Genomic DNA, 26,800 nt, shown 5'->3' on the forward strand with positions numbered 1-26,800 from the left:
TGTTCATTTTTTAGAAACCTGGTTTTTTTTTTTTAGTCTCCTCAAACTCTTGCAAATGAAGTACAATTGCCCAGTGGTCCATTTTAATGACTCCAATAATGTCTACATTTTCAATCAAGTCCTGAAGTGTATCTGCAATGAGGCAATAATCTAAGCTGCAAAAACATATTTTGATTAGAGCTGCCATGGCTTGTTTCAAATTTCTCTTTCTGTTCCGGTTAATTTAAGCCCCGTCAGATATCTACATTACAGGTGTGTTTGTAAGGCCATTTGTTTATAAGCCCTCCTAAAACCCCTTGCAAAAGTGTTTAAGCCCTGGGCTATTTAACCAGCAGTTTTTATACTGTTATGCACTTTAACAATATTATTTTCAGCACAGTACATGTCTACAAATGTGAATGTCAAATTTGGGGTGAAAAGGAATATTTAAGAATTACTGGGAATTTTAGGAAAAACCTTGAGGCAACTAATATAAAATAAATACATGCATTAGCTCCCAGATAAAATTCAAGCAATCAATTAAATTTATTTTCATGCTTTAAGTTTAACATGTAAAATATTTCCTATGGTATATTTACATCAACATGTAGTAATATTAGGATGGAATTTGATTTCTTTGTCTTTTCTTGAAAACTTCATAAAATTATCCTTTCTAATATTACAGCTATTCATCTAAAATATCCCTAATAAAACATTAAATTTAGTTTGACATAAATTGTGAATAAAATCTGTTGATTCTTTTGCATGAAATACAATAACATGAATTACGTTTATTGCAATAAATACTATCAATCCAACAATGTCTTTATTTGAATCATTTAATTTTGGATGATGATACAAATGGTATTTAACCCTTTCCTTCCAGAGGCAGCTGGCTTTGACTTCATTTTATGTGGTTGTAACTTCTTTGGATAAAACACTTGTGCGTTAACATTCAAATGTAAGCTGTCAAGCAGCATTTTCATGTTATACTGTTTGTTTTTGGTGATTCTGCAAATTGAAATTCAAAGATTTCTAATCAATTTTTACTTAACACTCTTGGAAGTGATGGGCTTCATTACCGCTAAACAATTTATTTTTTAATGATAATCTTGTTGTAACTGTAACAATAAATTGTAATGAAGTAATCCTAAACTGCAGACTCAGCGGCTGTTTGTTTTTGCTGGGCTCGCAGCTTGTCAAACGTGACTAAAATAATCCTGGAACCTTTAGCTTACTGATAGATTTATTTCATTGTAAAGCGTAAGCTAACATGCAAGTGACCGATTCGATTTTTGATCACGAACCGAACATCGCAATTTGTACTCACCACAAACTTTCAAAATCGTGGCTTTATAAATGGCCGCTCGATCCTTGTTTGTACGTACCAGGTAGTCATGATATGTCTACTGTAGTCCCTTCTTTTAACTCCACGGCGCCAACGACTTGCTTTTCATTTACAATACTTACGCTTTTCTCGTCTTTCCGTTAAACAACGCTAAAAACCCATCTTTAGAGATGCAAAACATTTAAGAAAAGAAATAACTTCACGCACAAGCTATGAACGGAGGAAAAGTACATTCAAAGATGAGCGCCAAACGGAACTTTCTTTGTTTCGGATCACGGTCATGATCACGTGGATATTTTGGGAATTGTCATTGGCTAGTAAACGAAATCCACTGGCTTGCCCGATTGCGGTCACAAGAGAAGCCCCAAACATCATTTTGATTTCCCTGAACAGTTCTTTGATTTTGGACGATGGATTAACCTTGGATCCATGTTTTGACGATGATATAAATAACGATGTGAACTCACTCTATGTAGAAATAATTCACAAGAATCGAACGTTCTACAAATCCACGATTTGTGGCCAAAAGTTGTGGAGGAAACAAAGACTCGAAACCCACTTGAGTTGTGTTCACGGCAAAAGGTGAGAAACAACATAGCAATCCAATCACAACTTTTAATACAACAACAACAACAACAACAACAACAACAAGCCTTTATTTCATCTCGAATTTAAAATAGCCAAAAAAAAAATGCTAATATCTACGAGAAAATAGATAAATAAATAAAATGAAATAGTTATGGAGAATAAGATAAATACATTAAAACACAATATATACAATTCAGTAATTGATACACTGGCTAGGATAGCCTCAGATAGTATAAGAGATACCTAGATGATCACAGTGTACCAGTACCCAAATAAACAAAGTTTGATCGCAACATGTTCCGACACAGCCATCTCGATTCCGTAGTCTTTCGTTTCCACTGAACCAGCAGTGGTGCCAAAAGAGTCAAGTGCGTCTCATAACGAAGAAACATTTGTACAAGAGAAGGCATCGGTGGCCCAAACTCTGCCACAGGCTCTTTCACAGTGGATTATTCAAGAGTTTGTATAGTGGTTTAGTTGGACTTGCTTTTGAGCTCCGTAAATGTAAAGTTGTGTGAAATAAATAAAAGAAAATTGTCTTACCTTCATAGAGAGTAGTCAGTGCTCTCCAGTTGAGCTAACCGCCTCCAGGTTAGCTCAATTGGTTAGAGCGCTGGACTGTTGTGCAGGAGGTCGAGGTCGATGGTTCGAGCCCCGGCCGTACCAAGACTCAAGGTCTTAAAATAACTGAGGAGAATGTGCTACCTTTCTATAATATGAAGAAATGGATAGACATTCTAGTCTTCTTGGATAAGGACGAATAAACCGTTGGTCCCATCTGCTGGATCTAGTAATTAGTTAATTTGGTTAGGCAGGGGTTTTTAAAGAACCCACTCACGAGATTGCTGTGATGTGGTCTGGCCTGTTTACTGGGAATTGAGGGGAGGGGGCATCTTCAAATAAGTTTCCTTCGATTGTTTGTAAACTGCTGATGCAGTCCGGCCAAAGTCCCCCGAAAAGTGTTGTGATGCGCATTTGATCATATCCACATGTTAATTTGTGCAATATAAATATAAAATTATTATTATTATTATCATAAATGGATGTGCACATTCTGAAGTGTTCCTCTGTTTATGATTATGTTTATGTTTTATGATTTTAGCACATCTGTGGAGATGAGACATTTTGCATCACAATAGGAACTTTTATGATCATGGAATCCACGAGGCCTTGAAGGTTAGAAAGCAAATCTGTGATACGAGTACATTGGATTAATGGACAATTTAATCGACAGCTGCTTCATGAAAAAATGCTTATTAATGTTAAGATTTGCAAAGACTTTGTTTGAAAAATAAATTTGATGATAGACATATACATATAAGTATGTAATATATCTCTTGGTATATTTTGTAAGGCATACCTTTTATTGAACCAAAGTTTTAAGCCTCCAAAACTACTTCTTGTCCTAAAACCTTCAGGTTCCCGGTATTGAGAATTTCTTGGAATTATTTGGATGCAGAAATTCCCAAGAATTCCACCCTTCTCAACTTATAAGTAGTTTGTATAGCTGAGAATACCTTGTAATTCGTAGGAATTTCAAGTCCTCACAGAACTGGAACCTTGCTTTCCCAGAAATTCCCAGTCATTCCAAGCTTTTCAAATCAGAGCTTATTTACATTGTTGGGAATTTTTGAGAACTCCCTGGAATTCCCAGAAAACTGGAAATTCAGTTTGCAAGGGCTGTTACATTTTTCAGTATGTGTTGGTGCATTGCTTGATTTTCATCTGCAGCACAAATTGAGTTATTTATTAAATACTATGATCAGATTTGCCTCGAAATTTTACCTATCAACATGTGGCTTTGTAGCTGACAGTTGGTAGTAGACTGCCCAACTAAAAGAAGCGTGAGAGTCGCTCGAGGCGATCGCCTCGAGCGACTCTAGCTTCTTGAGTGCTTAGCAAACCTCCCAAGTGCATCCATAACTCAATAGTGTACGCTGTGGTGTTTACCATTTGTTTTATAACATAACATTAACACATTGTAGTTAAAGAGTTCCCTTTTGTTTAACAAATCATACGTGACCAGAAAAAAACAAGCGCGCGCGGAAAAATAGTCTTTGCATTTGCTCACATCAGCAGCGTACACCCATGGGCAAATGGGGGATGCTAAATTGACCAATCAGAGCGCGTGCTTTACTTTGGTTATGTTATAAATTGAATTGCTTTCACTCAAGCATTTTTTTTCTTTCTGTTTGGTTTGTTCATTTGTTTTCTTTTGTTTTTTTGTTTTTTTTTTATTAGTAGATGACACAGTTTATCAGTTAGTGAATAATAGATGATTTGGTGGTGCTTGTCTGTGATTTCTTTCAAGATCAACCTTTGGAACCATTTCAAAAGGGTTTAGGTAAGTTTAACATCTCAGAAAAGATCATTTATTTAATTAATTTCCTTTGAAAATTGTGGAAATCCTTAACATGGTCATGAACATCAAGCCTTGAATGACTCTTGCTGAAATGGTGGTGAAAGAGTATTTAAGTAGTCAGCTGAAGAAATGATTTTCAATTGTAGCAGTGGAAAACAATTGAAAAAACCATGACAGGTGTTTAATAACTAACTTACTGACTCACATGTATGCTTCAGCTGCAACTGAATTAATTAACAAAATTGGGTCCTCCACTAATTTCTTTCCAAGTTTACTAATGATGACATTATCTGTGTTTATCGCTGACAATACTTTTCTCTTTATTCTCGTCCTTGGTCAACCTGACCAAAAAATGAACATCCTTCCTATAAAATGCTTCATTTGAGCTTACTTACACCTTCCAAGCAGTCTGATTATTATTATATGACTTTTTCCTTCATTTTCTAAATGTGAAAATGAAGAAGCCTCTCTAAATTGTTTTGACCGTTAAACCCCTGAGGGGGACTAGGTTCTAATTTCTCCTCACAGTATCACCCTAAAATCAAAAGTAAAGCTCCAATGAGAATCAAGGAAATTCTAATCACCAATTCAACAAGCTCCTGATTGGCAAACAAATTCTTCTTGTCAGTATCATAGGAAATGCAGAGAGAACAGTGTGGAGAATATCATGAATACTAATGCTGGGTTGTAAAGGGTTCATTGACAGTCAGGCTTCTTGAATAATCACTTCAGATTCACCCACAGCCCTGGGGTCTCTTGAAAAGTTTACAGCTTTGTGAGTGACATGTAGTTTGTGTGGTTTCTTTTAATTTCGCACCAAGGCCATGTTATTGTTACTCATTGACCACTTTCATAAATGGCTGCCGGATTAATATTCTTTTGTTTAAATTTAAATTAGCCTCTCTGACCTCGCTTGAGATAATGTATTATTTTGAACTTTGCACTGGAGAACGAGGCCAGAAAGGCATCATTTGTGTTCGTTTTCATACTGGGAAGGTTATATTATTCATTTAACTTGTACTTCTTTGTATTGTTTTGTTTCGTTTTAATCTTACAATGTATTTACGTATTTCTTATCCCCTCCAGCCGGATTCAATGCTCGTAAAATGGATGCAAGCTGTTTTGAAAACCTTAAGAGCAGCTGAGGTGGCCCGTGGAAGGGTAACATGTCCTATTTCTCCATATGTCCATTGAAGGGAGAATCGTCTGTAAAACTGATTAAAAATAACTCTTAAGACGTTCCAGCTTTTTGCTTCCTGCGGAAGACGCCTCGTGCCATCACACGGAGGCTGATGACGTCGCCTTTCAGTAAATGAAAAAGCTAAAGATGGAGCATACCGCGTGATCAGCTAGGTCTCTATGGACGGAAGAAAAACAATTTAATGCCCTCTCTGGCAGACATTGTTCCTGCGCAGCTAAAAATACAATTTGAATTGTAAATTGGCGAGTTGTGGTGGTTTTGTTATAGAGGAGACACATATAAATAAATCGAGTGAACCTGCCGTTGTGTTTTTGGTTTTCTAAATCTCTGTCTTTCTGAATCAGTCAAACTGTATTCGTCAACATCATCACTTTAACTGGTTTTAAAAGAACATGTGGTCTACTAATATCTGCAGAATCACTTGGGCTTCAACGGCTCTGATTACGGTACATAGGTAATAATGTCAGCACAGGGGCTGTGATGTTGCATCATACATTAAGATATAATTGTCAAGAAAAGTCATTTTATCCCAGTGAAAGTTTAAAAAGCTTTGAAATCAAATAAACAACCAAAACCAAGCAATTTTTTTCGCGAAATAAGGAAGAGAAACACATCTGAATATGAAAAACCAGGATGAGAATGGGTCAGGGGAAGGCAGATGGGATGGTGTTACAGGTGCGCAGTGCGTGCTAAGTTTCAACCCTTCAGTTTCTCACCCTTTTTAAACGGAATTTCAACTAAGAGATCTGTCGCAGCCATTTGGATTCAAATCACATCCGTAGATCATCACTTCTTTGTAATATTTCGTCCTGGCATAGAAATGCAGCCAATCAAGAACATCTATTCTTGGGAAGAAGACCTTGCATATTCCACGGTTAGTTGGGCAGCAGTTTATAGAAATGTTTACTTGGCAGTCCCTGCCGTCACTAATTTTCCCGCCGAAAATATTAAGGGCCACCATTGCACGGTTTGGTAGATGTTTTTTTTGAGCGAACACGTTCAGCATCTGCAAACAATATAACAAGATGCATTTCTATCACCTTATTACTTCGAGTGTGTTTCTCAATAGACCATCGTTGACCGAGCAGGTCACCAAAGTTGCCTAATTCACGACACAAAACTCGGCTCTTGTTAGGAAACTGGCGTGGAGTTGCAGGAGCTTACATAGTGAAATTCCACCTTAGGCAACCGCTTTTCGGAGATTATATTACTTAATAAATGCCCACGTAATTAGTAGGGCTGCCTTGGTAAACCTTAGTTATGGGATCCCACATTTTTCCTTAACATGCGAAATATTTGTTAGGCAAGAGTTTTCCACCGTACACCGCGACCAAACTCGTACCCATCTTTTTCGCACTCAACTTTAAAATACAGATACATTTCTGTGGCAGTGTTCACCACGAGGGAGATACAGCAACATGGAGTTATTATTGGTGGGCTGTGCTCTGGTTTATCTGAAAGGTTTTGTGTGAAGGCCATGTCATGTGTAATACTCTTGGCCAAGGCACTTTACTTTAAAATACCTCTACCCAACCAAGAGTACCGTACAAATGGGTGGTGGCGTTACTGTCAGGGAGAACTCATGTATGCCTAAGATGACATGCGTCCCATTCATTCAGATCAACTCCAAACAGATTAGAATCTAAAAGTATTTTCCTTAAGTTGAGCGGGTGGCATATGTCTTCGTGGGAGTCTTACTATGATTTGTCATCTATATCCTGCATCTGAGTCATTGTTGAACAGTGGGACGATCTCACCGGTGGTCGTTCTCGTATTGGCCCCAGGTGCGGCCTGCAAAAAAGGCCATCCCTTATTTATGTGTGCTGTGATTGCTTAGTGATAGGAGGTGTCTGGGGGCGTAAAAGCTTGAATAATAGCATGAGTACAGGTGTGAATTTTTTCACGCTCCCCCCCTCACGCGATACGACTCACACTTCGTGCCCGCCTCACGATCGTCTCCTCACGGCTGAAAACGTAAAACAACACGCCGGTTTTGCTGGCTACGTATTAGCTACTGTATGAGAATGAATTGTTTATCGTACGTGAAAAAGGTCTTCAGCTGTTTTTTTTCGGTCTAGGAAATTGAAAAGAATAAACCATTGAGGAAAATGAGATGCTGAATTGGGTATATGTTTATCCTTTCGGAAGAGACGTCGACGAAGCAGATTTTTAAACAAACACTGAGTTTAATTACGTTTCAAGTGTTTGTCAAACTACAAAGGAAAGAAAATATATACATTACAATATTTTACAGATACAACTAACTACAGGAATTACAAAAGTTACAAGAAAATCACCAAACTACTTACAATTCTGTGCCTTCTCTTCTGACTTTTGAAGCGAGGGACGTATCTATTTATACTTTTACAAAAATATGTAAAACGTGTATTATGCAAAACAAATGCTCCATTGACATTTTGACAAGTTCTTCCCAAAAATTTAATTCTGATCGCAAATTAAAATCCTTTGTTATTCAAATACTCACAAAACACGTGCAAGTAAAAGTATGATTGACTATTCAGTTTACTACAGTTTTGAACATTTAATTCAAGAGATAACGACCTTTTGATAGCACTTATAAATTAGGAGTATTACATTGATAGCAAACTGAACTGCGAAATGTCTTAACGTGAAAAAAGTTAAAACTTTCAATAACCAAAAATAATATATTCGAGAGCTAGATTAACTTTTAAGATTATGCTGGGTGGAAATAAGCATTCTTGTGGCTAGCAACTAAAATAGGTTGAACTTTATTTTAGTTTGTCTTCTTCGAAACAGTTACATATTCAACTTACCGGTTAAATTTTTTTAAAGCTTCTTGTGCCTGTCAATAAAAAAAAAAGACACTTTGGCTCTCTCAAATGAATTAAAAATAAAACAGACTTTACGTTTATCAATTGCTTGCGCAAAGATCAAATACCAGCTATAAACATCTGTGTGGGCTTTTTATATATGTTGATGTCTGTTAGACAATTTGGTTCTGCTCGAAGAGTTCTCATTATAATTTACAAGTGTAGGCTGCTTATGCCTATGGCCGAGCTTCTCTCGCTTTCTTCAGTTGTGACTTTGTAGTATATCTGTTCCTTCGTGACTGAGATGGTCTCCCATTCAGGGGCGGATCCAGGATTAAGTCCAGGGGGGTTCGGGAGATTTTGAAAATCAGGTTTTCGGAAACATGATTTCCAGCATTTAGAGGGAAAGTTTTGGGGGCTCAACTCAACCACCCGAACCACCCCTGGACTCGCCCCAACACTGTACTAGTCTGGGAAAGATTCACAGTTTACCAAATATATCTACTGTATAGGAGGTAAACGACTACGCCGAAAGCCTTGATGCCACTAAAACCAGGACAACCCCAGCTGAGACAAGCATTTCCCCTAAAATTTCCCATTTATTTCCCTTGCGTTCACTTAAACACACACGTGCGTGCATACGTAAGCTATAAGTCCATGTTCAATTACTTAAACTCGTCAACAAGCCTGATATCCATATGAAACGTCCCGTTAGCTGAACAATCATGAAAAAGTTAGGCGAACAATAATATGTTTTGCGTTAGGTTCTTTGGTAGGAGAGAAAGTAAATTAAAATATTTCAGTGATGTCTTCGGCTCGATCATGGTTTCCCACAATTTTCGGGCAAAAAGAAACATTGTAAACATACCCAACGATCTTTATTTTACTTGATTTCGCGAGTACTTTTTTTTACGATTTCTCGGGTACTTAATTTCGCGATTTTGGCGAGACAATACTTCGCAGCGTTTTATGATCGCTTTTTCAATAGGCAAATATTTTGCAAAATGTCTTAACATTTAATGAAGATGATTACTGGATTCTCTGTTCCATAAGCCAGATCTTTGCAAATTAACCTCATTTGACAACAGAAGATAGAACATGAATAGAAGTTACCCGTAAGAGCAATTAGCCATTTGTGTATTTGTTGACACATATCTTGTATATGTTGTTTTTGCAAATTTTGATAACTTTTTTCTGCGATTTGAATTCTCCAAAGAGGATTAGTTATCGCTTGTTTATATTCTGCGAGGATTTATTCATGCGCGGGTCTTTACTTTAGTGATTTATTTGCAATCGCAAAAAACGCGAAATTAACGACCCCGAATTTAAGTACGAATAAGGTAACCCAGATTATAAATAACAAATGGTGCTTAGGCGTTTATTTTCTTTAATACTGATTAAGATATGTTACCCATATAACAATTTTCAGCAAATGCACTTAACTTTAGACACTGAATCTTACAATCGATTACTGTTTACGAAGTTGAAGGTATGTCACTTTCGATGTACAGAGTAGGAGGAAGTATCGGCGTGTGTTAAAACTTCCTTTCCAAAATAAAGTTGGGCATTTGGAAAGCTAATTATAAAAGCTGAAGACACGTCTGAAAACTCGTAAAAGAAAGGTAATATGATTAGAAAGGCTAGAGGCTCACTTCATTTTGAGGTGGATATTCCCCCAGCTCTGAAAAATTACTCACGCCATTTTTTAGCCATAACTAGCTAGTTTGAGCATTGTTTTTCTCTTATTTTTTTTTTCCAGTTTAGCATGATTAAACACGCTGAAAAACTCCTCTTCAGGAGCTATGTGAGATAACTATATGTCGAGCCTTTATGTTGGTAGCTTACGTATAACCCCACCGGCTTGAAACATCTGTTAGGGTTTTATTGATGTATGCACGAATAAAATATTTGTTCTGTCATTAAAAGCGACCGTGGCATAAAAACACTTTAGCAGAGAAAGGAAACAATACCCATTCAGGTAATCTTGTAGTTTTCTTTTGTTATAACTCTGTTATTGAAAATGAGTCAATTAGAGTTTTTTCTCTACTGCCGGAGAAAAATAAGAGGAAAAAACCTAGGGTAGAAGAACGAAACGTTGTGCGTCGTTTTCTGAGCAATTGACTGACTACAACGAGTTTGCAGTTTTTCTGTTTAAATTATTACTCAGCCTCCAAAGGAACTTAATTACAAAAAAGAGCTACATAGAATACTTCTAGAATCGAGATGAGTGTGACTGAACATTTTCTTCTATCACCGTGAGCGTCAAAACAGTGGTAAAATAGTAGTCCATGAAAATGTGCCGGATGTTGCTAAAAGTCTTTATTTACAAGCAATGTTTAGAAAGAGCATTAAAAATTCAGAAAGTGAACAATTTTTATTGCAGGAGTATCAACCAACCTACACAGGGCTAGTGTCATTTTGAACATGTGATGTACGCAGCTGAAACACTCCTGAAATAGTGTAAGGTAGAAATTATTTCGCTTATTCATTCAAACGTCTGTCGAAGGGTGTTTGGGTGCTTCGATGGGCAAAATAGCGTAAACATTATCAGCATACTGTAGCCATATTGGCCAAAGGAACGCTTTGTCGTTAAGGCATAAATGTCCTGGTTCAATTACGAGACGAAGAAAGTAAGATTGAAGCCGAGGTGACACTGAACCGCAACATATACAACGTATAGATGTACTGAGGTGCCGAGGAGAGTCATGCAGATTAGATAGCTTTCAATTTTGATACTCATTTGTTTTCTTTTTCCAGGAAAGATGTCCATCAACAGCATGTGGACTTTCACTTTTGTTTTGGGTAAGTAGGTTGCGCTTGTTGGTAAAAGACACATGTAGTTTTAACGAGCGAGTTTGTGGCGAATGATTGTAGTTTGGGTATCAGAACAAACGTAAGTGTGATTTGCCGAGGGTAAGCTTGGATTAATTCTATCGGTAGGATAACAACTAATAAGCGATGTTTGAGGTGAGTATTTTGTTAGCATATTCACGTAAACTTATCGGCAGAACCAAGGGAAATCATTAACATTATCTATATGCAGAATAGCTGAAGGAAAAAATCTGTGAGATTCATCGGCTCTAATTGTATATGTTGACTACTACTGTTTTTTTGTTTAGTTTTGTTTGTTTGTTTTTTTTTTTTTCTTCTTCTTCTTTTTTTATACAGGCTCGATGCCTTTTTAGCAGTTCCTTCTTTTAACTAACACGAATAAAGTAATAATATTGTATTTTATAATTTTGGGGAGTTTATGTTCTTCATAAATCAGCCATTAGTGATAAATGTTAGGTCGAGTACACCAGCTACATTTAGGAAAATACACATGATACAAAGGGGGGAAGATTTTTCGGCCACTAAGGGTAATTCCGCGCAAATTTTAACCACGATTTAGACAAGCATTGCAGGCTGGCAGTACAACTTTTTTGAAGGCGGAAGTTATTCAAACCTTACCAGCGGCATTTAAGACAGTTCCAAACTAGAATATCGTATTTGTGTGAATATCATTTTTGAAATCCATGCCTACCTCATAGATCATCAGTGACATCGTTTGAATCAAATGGCGCAGCATGAGTCGATTGTTAATTAATGACGTAGGAGTTTGACTTGCTCAGACACTGGTTTGTGAAAAATAAATTCCTCTCATATTACAGGTGCACAAGAAAAGTACTGGGAAAATTTCTTCATGAAGCTAATCTGAAAGTTTATGAATAGTTTACATTATCTTTTACGTACACGATAACAGAGACTTGAGAACGAGATAAACAACCATTGGCCAACTTATTGTACAAAGTGTATTCACTTCTTACTCTATGAAATTATTTTCTTTATAATAGCTGCGATAATCACAGAAGTTTACTCCAGGCAATATACGATGCGAGACTTTGATACAACTCAGGTCCTTCAAGTGGAGAAAGGACAATATGTGGAAATAAGATTTGGCATCTGGAAGCCCTCGTTGCTTGGAGCACCTTGTGCTGATGAGGAGTATCTTGAGGTCCGTGATGGCTATAATCAGTCTGCCAATCTACTGGGTGTATTTTGCGGAATAAGCTCTCCTTCTTTTACCCTGCGATCCAGTGGACATAACATGTGGTTAAGATTTTCACCTCAGCATGGATACCGGTTTAAATTTCAATCAGAGTATGAGGGAAAAGCAAGGAATGAAACAGGTAAGATTTTTCAGGCTTATTTTTTCATTTTCTTATTGGTATAATTCCTGCCAGTAAGAATAGTTCATAATTTGTGTATTTGTTGATACATATCCTGTATATATGTTGTTGCTATTACATGTTTATTACATCCATTGTGAAATCACTAGTGGTCCCTGTAATCTGATTGGCTCTAATTGGCGAAATATTCGCAAATTGCACCATTTTTTGCTCTAAATCGCATCATTTTACGCTTGACTGAGTTTTTGACACATGAAGTCAAAGTCTTTGTGTTTGCATACAAAATAAGATGTAAAAGCGTTTCTGGTTCCGCTTTTTATTTAAAAACCGGCTCAGTATTGCATCAGTAGAATATATGAATAGACCAAGTCCTGTATTTGGGCGATTTCAAAATTGATGTAATAAAGTGGTAATGGAACCTCGTGTCGTGCAATTTTGGTCTGAAATCATACTTGTGATTTCAAATCACACGTATGACTTCAGCCCAAATTGCACTCCACTCAGTTCAATTACCATTATCGATCATTTTTTTCTGTGTTGTGGATTTTCTATAGGGGACTTAATTTCGCGTGATTAAATTCTGCGAGAATTTTTTATGCGCAGGTCTTCAACTCCTCAAATTTGAAAACTTTAATCTGGCTTCTAGATAAAAAATAGTGTTTGGGCGCCTATTTTCGTAAGTGCAGATTATGATGTTACCCTAGTAACAACTTTCCGTAGATGTACTTAACTAGACACCGAGTCTTACACCCGATTCTCGGTTTAGAAAGATGAACCGCCTCCCGGTTAGCTCAGTTGTTTAGAGCGCTGGACTGTTGTGCGGAAGGTCGAGGTCGATGGTTCGAGCCCCGGCCGGACCAACATTCAAGGTCTTAAAATAACTGAGGAGAATGCGCTACCTTTCTATAATATCAAGAAATGGATAGACATTCTAGTCTTCTCGGATAACAACGAAAAAACCGTATTTCCCATCTCCTGCATCTATTAATTAGTTAATTTTGTTAGGCAGGGGACGTTAAAGAACCCACTCACGTGATTTCAGTGATGTGGTCTGGCCTGTCTACTGGGAAAGGGCGGGGGGGGCATCTTTAAATAAGTGTTGAACTTCTGAACGACACTGTTTATGACTACTTCTCTGATAATTTTGGTCAAGTTGCACAAGCGCCTAGTGGAAACCTGATAATGAAATACGAGGGAAAATCTAGAAATGATCTTAAGAAATCCCTTAAAATCTTGAGGCGAACGCCGACATCACAGAAATGAAATACGTATCTCACTTATTGCGTGACAACACGTCGCGTCAACTCAACACTGACCTGATGAATCATGATCATTCCATCTCCAAATATTTCTGGGGATATGTCAAAACGATCTTCAACAAAAAAGACGAAATGTTGCCTTCGTTTTCCATGAACGAGTGCTAAGATTACTTTACAAGAACTTTTTCGTCAGTAAATCCGACTAAAGTTTTCAACCTTCCAAGCTGGATACCTACTTTATCAGAACCTGTAATTCCTTTTAACCTTGAACCTCCAACATATCAACGGATCTCAAATGTGATAAGAAAAATGAAGGCGTCTGGTTCTCCTTGTCCCCTAGATCAACTGTCAATAATTTGTTTCAAACGATGTCCTTTTCTTCGCAAATACTTATCTGAAATCATACGCCCAGCTTGGTCTACTGGCTCCGTCCCAAGCGAATGGAAGCGAGCCTGCACAATCCTTATCCATAAAAAGGAAGACACCAATAACCCTGCTGACCTTCGTCCTATTACTTTACAATCTGTGCCTTTAAAGGTTTTGACCTCGTGTCTTCGTAATGCCATTTTCAACTTCCTCGCCGCTAACAGCTACATTGACCAGGAAATTCAAAAAGGTCTTTCTGGAACTTTTGAGCATACTGCTCAAATGGCTGATATCATTAACAAAGCTCGTGCCAAACAGCGTTTACTAGCCATTACTCTTTTGGATCTTAAAAGCGCTTTTGGTGAAGTTCATCACAACTTGATCCAAACCGCTCTTGATTACCACCACATTCCCGATCATATTAAAGCACTGGTGAAAAGTCTTTACACGGACTTCACAACCTCTACTCTTACAAATGAATTTCACACTGCGTTTATATTTGTCGGTCGTGGTGTACTCCAAGGTGATTGCCTTAGCCCACTTTTCTTTAACTTGTGTTTTAACACGTTTTTACAGCATATTAAATCTGAAAAATACCGCCAGTTTGGCTTTTCCCTTGAGTTCTTAAATCCCATTCACTAGTTTCAGTTCGCCGACGATGCCGCTGTCATAAGCGGTCAAGAATCAGAAAATCAACACCTAATTAATCGCTTCATATTATGGTGTAGTTGGTCGAACATGACGATCAGAGTTGACAAATGTTCTACTTTTGGAATACGGAAACTGTGCGCTAAATCTGTCCAATATTTACCCAAGCTGTTGATCAATGGAGTTCTAATTCCCTGTGTGGAAATGGGTGTATCATTTCGTTGCTTAGGTCGCTTCTTTGACTTCAACATGTCTAATAGCCAACAAAAATCTCAATTGTCTTCTCTTGTACAAATCTTGATGAATGACATCGATATAAAGCCACTGCATCCTAAACACAAACTTCTTCTGTACAGCCGCTATGTCCCGTCGAAGTTGTCATGGCATTTCACCATAGCAAATATATCCAAAACCTGGATATCGCAACATCTCGACCCTGTAGTGAATGGCTACATCCGAAAATGGCTTGATATTCCGATATCTGGTGCACTGAGCAATGTTTTCCTAGAAAGCAATAAATTTGGTCTTAATATTTTTCCTCCCTCTATCAAATTTACTCAGTGCCAGTCAGTTCTCCGAAATTCATTAAAAGAGTCCCCAAATGATTCCTTGAAAGCTCTCTGGAAATCGTCAAGCTGTCACACTAATATTCAATATGATGTGTACTGAGCTACTCGAGTTTTTAGGATGGAAAAATCTTGCACGCCAGCAGGAAATCCATAAAGCCACCATGATGTTTAGATGTCTGCACGGGCTAGCTCCAAGGTATCTATATTCAAAGTTTACGTGGCGTGACTCTGCTTATGACCTCAGGGACTCTGAAAATAAGCTTAATGTTCCACTACCGCGCACTAATTATTACAGAAAAAGCTTTAGCTACAATGGCGCCACATTATGGAACAGTTTACCACGCGATATAAGGAACACAGAGTCTCTGGGGTTATTTAAACGTAAGATCAATGACATTTTTAAAGTCTAACGCACGGCATTCACGGAAAACAGCTTTAGTGTTATAGTACGTAGTTTTAATTTTAAATATCTTAGCGTATGTGATATGTATTTTTATAGGCTGATGAATTGATCGTGTCTAAATAAAGATTACAATACAATACAATACAAATCCACTAAGGAAGTTCTTAAGGATTTCCGTTCTAATCAAGAGGATAAACTGCAACACCACCTAACATCTCAAGGTTTCTTCTTCTCAAATGTTATCAAGTATTCATTGTGTCATCTGTTAATTCTATTTGGTCAGTGGCCCAGTGTCATCTACCGAAGGGCATTTACAACCTTACCATCCGCTACATCAACAATTCTCTTCCTACACGTAAGAATTTGGTAAGATGGGGATTATCACAAAAGTCCTGATTGTTCCTTTTGCCTTAATCCTCAGTCACTCCTTCATGTTTTTGCTGGTTGTCAAGAATGCCTTGATAGCTTTACCTGGAGACACGACTCAATCCTTAACTTCATTGCCAAGTCCCTTCAACCTGTAATAAATGTTAGCTCCTCAATCTATGCAGATGTTACTGGTTTTCTAAATCCCTCAATAAGAACTGGTGAAAGTTATTGCCCAGATCTTCTTTTCCTAACCCAGTCCAAGTGCCTAAATGTTCTAGAATTAACGGTTGGTTTCGAATCTAACCTGTACAACAATGCAGTGCGTAAAAAAGAAAATATCGGAACTTGATTAACGAAATGAGTAGAACTTTCAGATGTGTGAAGTTTGTAAATCTCTCCATGAGCTCCCCTGGCGTTTTCTCAGATGAATGGTCTACGTTCTTAAACATGATGAATGACATAGGCATTGACAAAAAGCAGCAGCTTTACATAATCAAGAAAATGATAGATGTAGCTATTAGAGCAACATATTACGTCTTTTGTTGTAGAAATAGGAATTGGGACAACGCAGATTTGATGCAATTTTGATTTTTGAGTGTGTGTTGAATAAGCCAATCTCAACCAGCATTTGTAAATTGCCTATACGTAGTGAGATTTACAATTGTACATTTCAAAACACAAATAAAGTTTCCATTATATTTTTCCATGTACAAATCTCGACGTCTTATAGGGTTTGTGTTTGTGTTTAGTTCCCACAAACCTAATGGAAGTCGCAAAGACTCAGTTTGCCCTGCTCAACCATTCTTCATCTTTGTGGTGCCCGGCGGAAGGTGGACCGGCTCCTCGTATTGTCTGGAGAAGGAATGGTGATGTTGTGCAGAACAGCACTAGTGTGCGACTCCAAATCAACGTCACTGAAGAAGAAAGAAATACAAATTACAGCTGTGAGGTGGACGACCATGGTCAGTTGAAGAGGATTAACATCAGTCTTGTTGTCGAGAGTAAGTTTCAAGTTATACATTTTACTTTAAGAAGAGCTGAGCTGTTGTTTATGCTTAGGGTAACCTTACGATTTGTCTTTAATTTTGTTTTAGAGTGAAATTGTCTACAATTTTTATGTAAGGGTAATCTCACAAATAATATTTATCAAGTAAATCAATTTCAATTGCAGCGTAGTTTCATATCTCGAACAAAAAAATTACTCGCTACGTTATTTTTATTGATTTTGCGTTCAATTAGTGTGCAGGTTAATGGTTGCTTAGAGCGGCGTTTATTCGTATCATTAACGAAAAGAGAACTACATGTAAAAGAAGACTTTGTCCAGAAAAGGCTATGCTTTTAAATTATTTCAGTGTAAAAAATTACTTCTCTGTTCGAAATGGTAATTAGCTTTTTTCATTTCTATTTCACTCTTATTTTCGATTAACGAATTTGGAAGTGAAAGTGAATGGTTTATTGCAAACATATTCCATGCGAGAACAAATAGTAAGCCCATGTTTCTCACCAAAACGAAACGGTGAATGACATTTTGAAATATGTTTCTGTTTTGTCCTGTGTCTTTCTTTGTTTGAGTGTTACTCCTAAGGGCCGTAGCCAGACTTCAGAAAAAGACAAGGCAAGTTTCGGGTCTGACATGCCCCCCCGGAAAATGTTGAAATCTGGAGGCTCAGAAATACCCTTTTAAGCATTTTCTGCGGCATTTTTCTTCAGAAAAGTCAATCTTGGGCAAGTGTAGAAGTTCACTTTCTTATTGCTGAGCGATGCTGGTACCCAAAAAAAGGCCAAAATCAAGACGAGGCAATTGCCTCGTATTGCCTCATGCTAGCTAGGGCCCTGCTCCTGAGAAAACAAATTGATAAATAAAGTTAGTAAAATCTGCGGTGTTTCACTGGGTAATTATTTTATTGCACAAGCTACGTAAAATAAACAAGACTGTTTCATTCTCTACAGGCTTTTCTTAATCAAGCTTAACTAGGTATCATTAGAGTTTTTTCGACAATGAAACTGACAAGCAAATGAAAAACAACGCCATGAATCCAGCTTTTAAATTCTCAAAGCCCTTAAACCTAAGAATAGTTTATGCTCCATAGTAATCGATTTCAGCTATAAAATTCTGTGCGTTTAGAGCGAACCTCTCGAAAGTAATCTCCGCCTTTTAAGAAAGTCTGTCCGTTGGAAAGAAACAGAGATAGAAAGTATCAAAACATTCATTATTGACACTTGGTTTATTTGTCGATTAAAAAAAATTTTCCCTCCCAACCTCCACATCAGCGGTCTTGTGCGATTGTCTTTTTATTTTGTGGCATTTCGTTTTTTACGTGGAGTGGTTTAATTTGTTGTTATCTCTACATGCACGACAATTTTCAACCTCCTGTTAGTTTCAATGGTGTTGTATGGGTGGCATTAAATATCGGAGTTCATGGAATCGACTTTGATTGACTTTACTTGATTTCTTTGACTTTAATGAATGAGCACGATATAAACTTGCATAGATCTTCATCAGCTCGCCTTCCGTTCAAGGTCTCAAACTTCCTCATGGGCGAAAGAGCGCTCTTACCGTAACGCTGTTAACATGGGCCTCCTTGCAATTGACGGCCACAACACTCTCTAATAGCAAGGCCTCGACGGATAGCAACCGTCTTGTATTCACTCTTCTGCTTTTTTGTAAACGAACTGAATTTGCTTGTCGAAGTTGATAACTAGCAAGGAATTCATTCTTCTCCCCTGATTCTAAGCGAATTATTTAACGAATGCATTCTGGTGCAGTGTTCTTTTTTCCGACATTTGTGAAAGAAGTCTTAAGAAGACGGAGTTGTAGCAGCCGTTTGCATCTATCATAGCAGCTGTTAGAGTGGCCTAGAGTTTGAAATTGCACTGGAAGTCAGATATGCAGTCTTGTTACCAGTTTGAGGGGAAACGATCTCGGTCAATCGTGCCTTGACCTCTCTCGCTCCTCATTGGAAAGAATCCTACTAGGTCTAAAATAATGTGATCACTCACAACTTTCCTATTCTTGGCTTTGCTATGATTTCTGTTCATAATCAACTGACTGTTTACATGAGTTGAAGACGAATCTGAAAATAAATTAAAGGTTATTAATTATCGATCTTTAGCGATTGACTGCGCTGAGAAACTTATCCAACTAAAGGTTAATTGATAATGGTGAAGCTATTCTCTTTATCTTTCGTGAAAAAGTAGGGTGAAAATAATACTGCCTGCAATTGGCAAAAACCTTCTGAATCTGAATTTAATCTTTTTCGCTGTAGTGCCAACTAGGACTGTGCTGATAAAATTATTGAATATCTGAGTCCAGGTATTTGCAAAACTGTTCCGAATTGCTAACTAAAAAGCTTGCCAAAGTCTCAAACCGACGTATATGAAGGTTTCTTCTGAAGTCAAATAGAGTCGAATCCCGTTAATATTCTTATCATATAAGGGGCAAAATTACTGAATTGTGATTGATCAAGACAGAGGGCATTTTATCTTAATTTTTGTAATTGCCGCGGGCAAAATCACTTGCAAATGATTGGCTGAAAATCGCTTAGCAACGGCTGCCAAGGTAAAGAAATTTCTGTTTTTTTTTTTAAAATGGCGTCCCGTTTTGCGCGAGATCAGTAAGAAAACATTTTGCCCCTTACATTATAAACAAGTAATCACATGGTTCCTCGTAAAATTAAGGATTAATATCACTTGTGTTCTCGGAAGTTGCAGAAATTGCCCTCGTCGCTGCGCGACTCGGGTAATTTCAGCAACTTCCGAAAACAGGCGTGATATTAATCCTTAATTTTACTCGGCCCCATGCGATTACCCATACGTATGTCACTCGTAGCAGGCGCGCGGTGTTTAAGTCATGATCAAATAACCGCATAAGAAAATAATTAGTGCGTGTTTTTCACAGACCGTCTTACTGTGAGTGAGTGAGTACTTTATTAATGTGTCAAGAGATTTAGCTACCAAGCTAATTGGGGACACACAAAAAAAAAAAAAAAAATTTTTCCTATCTACAATAATTTTAAATGATATTCATATAAATATATACAATATAATAAAATATAAAATGGAAAATAAACAGACAATCATACAGAGCAAAATGTATCAATCATATGCATGTAAAATTTAGTTAATAAGAAGCTATTATGTAATACAGGCATTGCATTTGCATGACTTATCTAAAAGGTTCGTAATATTAATTCTCCTGATGGCTTTCTTGAAGGCTTGAAGACTATTTCTTGGAATATCTCGACTTATTTTCCCCCATAAATAGGGGCCTAGATATTTAACACTATGTTTCCCATACTTCACCGTCCTGAATCTAGGAATGGGGATTTCTCCACATCTTAGATTATAGTGTTTTACTTGCTTATAGAAAATTTCACAAATGGGCTCAGGTGCCAAGGAGTTTTGGACCTTAGACATTAGTATCAAAATGTCTTGAAGACGCCTATTTTCTAAACTAGGTAGACGCCCCTTTTCCAATTATTCTCCATATTCAGTTTTCCTGTCGTTGAATACTGCGCATAACGCCCTTTCTTGAATCTTTTCTAGTTTTCTTTTCTCCGATGCTTTACAAAAATGCCACACAGTATGGCAATATGTGAGGTCAGGTAATATGGCCGATTTGAACAGCTGATCTGAAGCTTAGCTTCTATAGTGATCAGGCGCCTAAGATGAACAAGAGCATTTACTTTTCTGCTAGCCTTCTTACAAATAGCACTAATATGTGGACTAAATTCAAGCTTATTATCGATAGTAACCCCTAATAGTTTAAGCGCGGGTACAGATGCAATGTTTTCTCCATCAATGTCAACACTTATTGATTGTTCATCATCGTTCTTCTTTCCTATCGACATGGTATTATATTTCTCATGATTTCCCATTAAAAAGTTGTCTGTGTACCACCCAGAAATAGCTTGTCTCCTCCCTCATCATGATTTAATGATTGCTCTACCTTCTGTATCGAATTTCCTGTTACAAAAAGCTGGTGGTCTTCAGCATACATACACAGGTTCAAATTACTAGGCGAACTGTTGATTAACAAAGTTAAGTGGAAAATATTCCACATAAGTGGCCCAAATGATGATCCTTGTGGACAACCTCTTGTAGTATCCCTCCAACAGCTCATCACTGAATCTAATTTGACCCTATTTTGTCGGTCAGTAAAGTATGACCTTATAAGGCAAAGCGCTTCCTCTGAGAAGCCATAAGCTTTGAATTTGTTTACCATGAGTGCCGGGTGAAGAGAATCGAAGGCTTTGCTCATGTCAGTTGATAGTATTCCTACATACTGTTTGGAGTCAGCAGCCATTTTCCATTTCTCAGTCAAGCTCAGCAGTGTTGTTCTGCTTATGTATGCACATCATAAGCAATTATTAAGAATAGGATCGAAGAAGGCATTAACTTGTGTGCTCAGTATTTGTTCATACACCTTATCCACCGTACTGAGTAGTGTTATCGGTCGATAGTTCTTTTCACAAGACCGATTCTCCTTTTTGAAGACCGGTTTCCACAGGCCTTTTTACCATGCTACGGGCCATTTACCCGATCGTATGCTCTCATTACTCAGACGAAACAGGCGGTTTGAAATCCCAGGCTGGAAGACCGAACGTTTTAAGAACACTTCTTTTTAATGAAATCGTTATTGATAATGATATTGCATAATGTGTATTGATAATTATATTGCATAATAACATGTGGCCGTTGGCCGTATTAACGGGTGATCACATTTACGAGGGTTCATTATTCGAAAATGTATGGCTGTCTCTCCGAGCCGAAAGAAACGGTCGTATTGACGAGGTGACAAAACCAATGTTGCGCTCTGACGAAGGGCTAACGCTCGAAACGTCAGCTTTTTAACTCTTTACGGTGGCCAATTTACACTTTGAAGTTAGTCAGATGTTACCAAATTACCTTGTTACCCCATCGACGCAGCACCACAGTTTCTTTAGAAACTTACCCCCTTTATTCAATGTCCATAGAGGCCGCGGAGGGACGTTTTCCGGTCAGGGTGGCCATGTTAATGTCGCGACGTACATGTTGTATAAGGAAATTAAACGGAATGGTTATCTTTGCTCTATTAAACACTATGAACAGCAAAATTTACCTCGTGTTGCCTTTATTTTTTTTATCTTTGGACAAATTAAACGGAAAATAAATATATCTTATTAGACGTTTTGTTGTGTAGTATCGCTGAGTATTTTTACGACTTGTGCTGTATTCGAGCTCGTAGGGTGAGTCAAAATACAAACAGAGAGTTAAATACAAACAAAAGAGTTATTATTTTAGATCATTTTCAATCATGGCGAATAAAAATCATGTGAGTGATTAAAAAGGACGGTGTTAAAAAAGGCAGAACATCATTTTAAAAAATCTGATTAGAAATTTGCCTGTCATTTCAATGGGTGACATCAGATTTTAGTCTCTGATGATGCTAAGGAATATCGCTGAACGGATGGTTTACTTTCTAACGTATCATCATCGATTTGATTTAACAGCTTTCGGTTGATAAAATCTTTAAATAAAAGTGAACGATTAAAAACAAATATGATTCAAATAACAAGTTTAATTGAAGTCTGTTTTTGTTTGTCAGCTGAGTGCCCTCAACCGTGCCAATGCAAAGTCCTTGAAGGTAACATGAAGGGCTTAGTATCAGCCAATTGTGAAGGAAAACAGCTAAAGTCAATTCCAAAGAAAATTCCGCGAGCTACAGGAAAACTGTAAGTACTTTGTATGCATGACATAAATTCGGTATATGCTTGACTGAATTAAGAGGTGACACTGCAGAAAGTATGAGGAGTTTGCATTTATCTCACGTGAAAACAACAAAAAACATTAACAATTACAACCCAGAAAAATATCTTGAATTTGGTAAATTTGGTAAGGTGTGATTGTGTCAGGAGCTGAGGAGAAGATTAATAGCTGGGTTCAGACGCATAGTTTTGGTGTTTTGGCATTGTTTGTGATCTAAACTAAGCAGCCAAAAGTGAACAGGTCTAATGGATATAAACGAGCTGCAAGCGGAGATAATCTTCAAGTGATATGAAATATCTTGGTACTAAGTGAGTTTTAAGAAGATATCTATTTCGGACTATCAGTGTGAGAGTACTTAATCTTTTGACTGAAACAGACTCAACGTAGTACATAAAAACTGACAGGCGACAAACACTGAATAATTTGGTCCATCAGGACTATGTTCATAAGGCCCTCTTCAGGCGCTTTCAGACTTTAAGGTGAGAAAAATTTAATTCCTCAAGTGAAGCAGTTTGGAAATTTACACGTCTAGATGAGCAAAAGAAAACGATATTAGGATCAGCTGGAGATTTCGACTTCAGTGAATTTCTTAAACTCATTGTTTCATACCGTAATCAAGGAGAATTAACCCGCGTCGGATCACTACAGTACAAAAATACTCGAACTGAGGACGGAAAATAGTCGATCTTAGATCAGCGAAGTACAAAGTTCTTTGCATGAGATGCTCATCAACATATTGGATTATAAAGGCTTTAACAGCTGCAACGCTTCCCGTGAGCTTGCCTTTAGGAGAATGACCGGCAACCAGAATCTAGCTTCTATGCTCCTCGTGATCATATCAAATTTTTACTTACTATCGCATTGAGAAGAAGTAGAGTTTTCCGGCAAGGCCGTAATCTTGTCAAAATCAATATCGATTAAGTTTTCAGGTGATATTCATGATTAAATCATTGGCAAATGCTAACGAGATAAATAGATGACTAAATTTACTTGAATTAGGAATTAGAAATGTATTTGTGGCTCAGTCAGTTTGCGTTGGTTCGATTTTGTTTCTTCGTTTGTTTGTTTGTTTTTGTTTTGTTTTGTCTTTTTAACTCTCTTTGCAACCGTCGCTCAGTATTAAGTGAATCCTCGCGGGTGGGTGTGGATGCCCCCATCACACCCTCCCCAGATCCTACCCTTGCATGTCTAAACTGACCCTGAAGATCAAGTGAAACGCTTCTTCATATTTGACCCAGCTCAAGCCAATGAGCTTTGGAGCTGATTTCTATGTTCACGGGAAATAATCCACTTAAAGCTAATGCACAAAGTGAGGCAGAATTTTTTTCTAAGGGCAGCACTGAAATATCCATCAGTAGATAAACACTTGCTTCTGATCCTGGTTGTGTAGGGAAACTTAGTATTACATGTGTTTCAAATTTTTTAATTAAGAGAACCAAAAAATATCTCGGGTGTTTCCCTTTGCATCATGATCATTACATATTTCATATTTCATTCTTTTCGCTGTTTCAAGTAAACAGAAATAGCATTGGTCAAGGCTCTGGTATTTTCGAAGAATAATTTTTACTTAGAGAATTAATCATTTCAAGTGCACACGTCACCTTGAGAAAACCTCATAGCAAGTTCATTTCTACATGAAGTTCCGAGTCAAATCAATAAGCAGCATACAGAAAAGTCCTTAATCTCTTTGTAAGCTGTGAAATTCAGGTTCACAGTCGAGTAAATAAGGTAACTGATTTGTTAATTTGTTTCTAGGGACATGTCCAATAACAAGTTGCTGAACTTGTCAGTAGGGGCCTTTAGTGACAACACGAAGCTGGAACATCTGTAAGGACGACGTTTCTTTAGCATAAGAACGTTTAGTGATGATTTTTTTTGACCTCGTACCCATGTAGAGAAGCCGAATTTGAACTTTCACATGAGACTGAGTTGAAATCCAAACTTCCTGTCAAGAAAATGTTGAAAAACGATATTTTTTAAAAAGGGCAACCTCCCTTATGCAGCTCAGTCAAATCACTTGAAATATTTCTTTGGGGTCTCCGGTATCAGCCTTATCTTGGAAGACCTCACTGTACCATTGCAACAAGATATAACGACCCTTTTCGAGTGGTTATCGACAACCTCGTCCTACCCCAACCACGCCGTTTTTGTCTTCCAATCTCTTGAGCACGTAAATGCCCAAGGATCCTATACCAAGGCAAAATTTATCATGATTACACAGAAACATTATCGCCTGAAGCAGATCCTTAACCAGAGCGTTTTAAACCATCAGATTGAAATGTCTCAGAGGATAGCAAACAGTAAGAACTATAAGAAATCAGAGAGGCAACGCCAAAAAAGACGTTAAAAAACAGATTTACTCATATTCGACTTTAACACTGGTCAACTTGCGTTTCGGATATATGGCCAGCGAGGTTAAAAGGAATCGAACAAAGGGTAATCTAAAAATTTCTCCTCAATTTCTTTAAATTCTAGCGTTTAAATTTTCGTGAGGCAATGAATCTGATTAGAGTATTTGCCCTCTTTAAGATTTGTACCCCAACTCTAGAACGACATTAAGCTTTCCATTTGTTTATAGTACTTTGAGAAGTATCGTGTGCTTTCAAGATGTAGGAAAACATACCTAACATAGGCAACAGAGTTCACGCTTCGTTGTGATGACCTATTGGTTTCAGGGACTTGTCCAACAACCAGTTACAATATTTACCACCAGGAGTGTTTGCTGACATTGAGGTTTCATCCTGGGAAGATTTGACGCTGTAAGTAAAAAAAGTAAAAGAAAAAACGTGAGATCAATTAATTGACCAGAGGACACCTGAGGACATGTTTAAATCCAACAAAAATATTAAGAAATAAAAGTTAATGGAGAAAAACAATATTGCTTCGACTTGCAACCTCTCTTGCGCCGCAAAGCTCATTTATTCTAAAAGAAGAAGCTGAGGTGGCCCTCACTGAGTTGGGCTTCCCTCTATGATGGAGGTGTTACTAAACAGAGTAACGTAGTAACGAGTAACGGTGCAATAAGAAATTGAAACGAGTAGCGGGAACATTAATATTTTAATATTTCAATATCACTTGAAAAGTAATTTGGGAGCAATCTCTCGAAGTGAGACCGGAAAGATCTCAGGATTTACTTTAGTTTTTTCAAACGCTTCCTTCCTTTGACAATCGAATCTTTATCCTAACACTTTTTTTAGAGCTTATTCTAAGCATCGCTAGAGGAAAAACAAATTAGAATTTAGACGCAAACGCAGCAGTAATGTGAATCGTTTCGATTGTTTACGATCTGATATGAAGCACAAGCCTTGGGCCGGTTAAAGGCAGTAAATAGCACAAAGAGCGTTCTTAACAATCCGTTTATTACTTCTCTCATTTTAATTTTAACTTAGAAAACCCGGCTTCCGTCTCACAGTTTTGAGAGTGTTACTCCTGATTAGATAAGGGGGTGTTACCAACCTCAGAAAGGACTAAATAAGCAAAACTATCTGGCCTCAGGAGCATTGAATATTACTATACCAAGTTTGATCTCAGGGAGTCAAATGAAGAGATTTGCGAGTGTGTTTTGAAACTTACGCCGCATAACTTAAATCGTACCAAGATTTTGTGAATTATATGCTTTGCAATGCATTATGCTGACGTCAAACCCGTGATTCCTTTCATCTGAACCGTAAGTGATGTGCGAGTTATTATAAAATGACTCAACATTTTGCTTTAACAAGTTTTTTAATTTGGAGAAAAAGACGGTGTGTTTTACCAGCCAACGTCTCAAAACAAAAAATATAAATCTTTTTTCGCGTCGCATACGAAGTCGTTTTTAAACCGTTCATGAAAAATAATGAGACAAAGAAGTACACGTTTCATTTAACTACAAAACCACCGTGTACAACATTTTGTATTACTGAAAGTTGTCATCAGTGGGCATCCAGGCTTCAAAAGACAACATTTTCAAATCTAGAATAGATCATGGGAAGTGGGGGACCTCAGTACCTTGGAACACAGC

At 37.5% G+C, this 26,800-nt stretch overlaps 2 protein-coding genes and 2 long non-coding RNA genes across 5 annotated transcripts; 2 read left to right on the top strand and 2 right to left on the bottom strand.

The window, feature by feature from the left end:
- Window positions 1-786: 786 nt before the first annotated feature.
- On the bottom strand, window positions 787-1,449 carry LOC148742364 (uncharacterized). Its single transcript, XR_015999541.1, has 2 exons — window positions 1,310-1,449; window positions 787-990 (listed from the first exon to the last, which is right to left on the bottom strand). It is a non-coding gene; the product is annotated as an uncharacterized LOC148742364 (long non-coding RNA).
- Window positions 1,450-1,607: 158 nt separating this feature from the next.
- On the top strand, window positions 1,608-5,779 carry LOC148742365 (uncharacterized). Of its 2 annotated transcripts, none has more exons than XM_088755709.1 (4): window positions 1,608-1,909; window positions 3,018-3,091; window positions 4,157-4,259; window positions 5,364-5,779. In XM_088755709.1, exons 1-2 carry the CDS (start codon window positions 1,608-1,610, stop codon window positions 3,052-3,054), a joined length of 339 nt encoding a protein of 112 aa, XP_088611835.1. In that variant the 3' UTR covers window positions 3,055-3,091; window positions 4,157-4,259; window positions 5,364-5,779. The 2 variants fall into 2 exon arrangements, with proteins under 2 accessions (XP_088611835.1, XP_088611841.1); XM_088755715.1 differs by having other exon boundaries at window positions 4,160-4,259.
- LOC148742366 (uncharacterized) lies at window positions 5,638-7,835 on the bottom strand. Its single transcript, XR_015999551.1, has 3 exons — window positions 7,788-7,835; window positions 7,177-7,269; window positions 5,638-6,484 (listed from the first exon to the last, which is right to left on the bottom strand). It is a non-coding gene; the product is annotated as an uncharacterized LOC148742366 (long non-coding RNA).
- Window positions 7,836-10,650: 2,815 nt separating this feature from the next.
- On the top strand, window positions 10,651-25,877 carry LOC111347277 (uncharacterized). The gene is made up of 7 exons (XM_088755570.1): window positions 10,651-10,730; window positions 11,033-11,072; window positions 12,104-12,439; window positions 16,803-17,054; window positions 22,640-22,766; window positions 24,556-24,627; window positions 25,476-25,877. The coding sequence occupies exons 2-7, from the start codon at window positions 11,033-11,035 to the stop codon at window positions 25,561-25,563; spliced, it is 915 nt and encodes a 304-aa protein (XP_088611696.1). The 5' UTR covers window positions 10,651-10,730; the 3' UTR covers window positions 25,564-25,877.
- Window positions 25,878-26,800: the final 923 nt, after the last annotated feature.

Source organism: Stylophora pistillata, chromosome 1, assembly GCF_964205215.1.
Source record: "Stylophora pistillata chromosome 1, jaStyPist1.2, whole genome shotgun sequence".
Classification (NCBI taxonomy): domain Eukaryota; kingdom Metazoa; phylum Cnidaria; class Anthozoa; order Scleractinia; family Pocilloporidae; genus Stylophora; species Stylophora pistillata.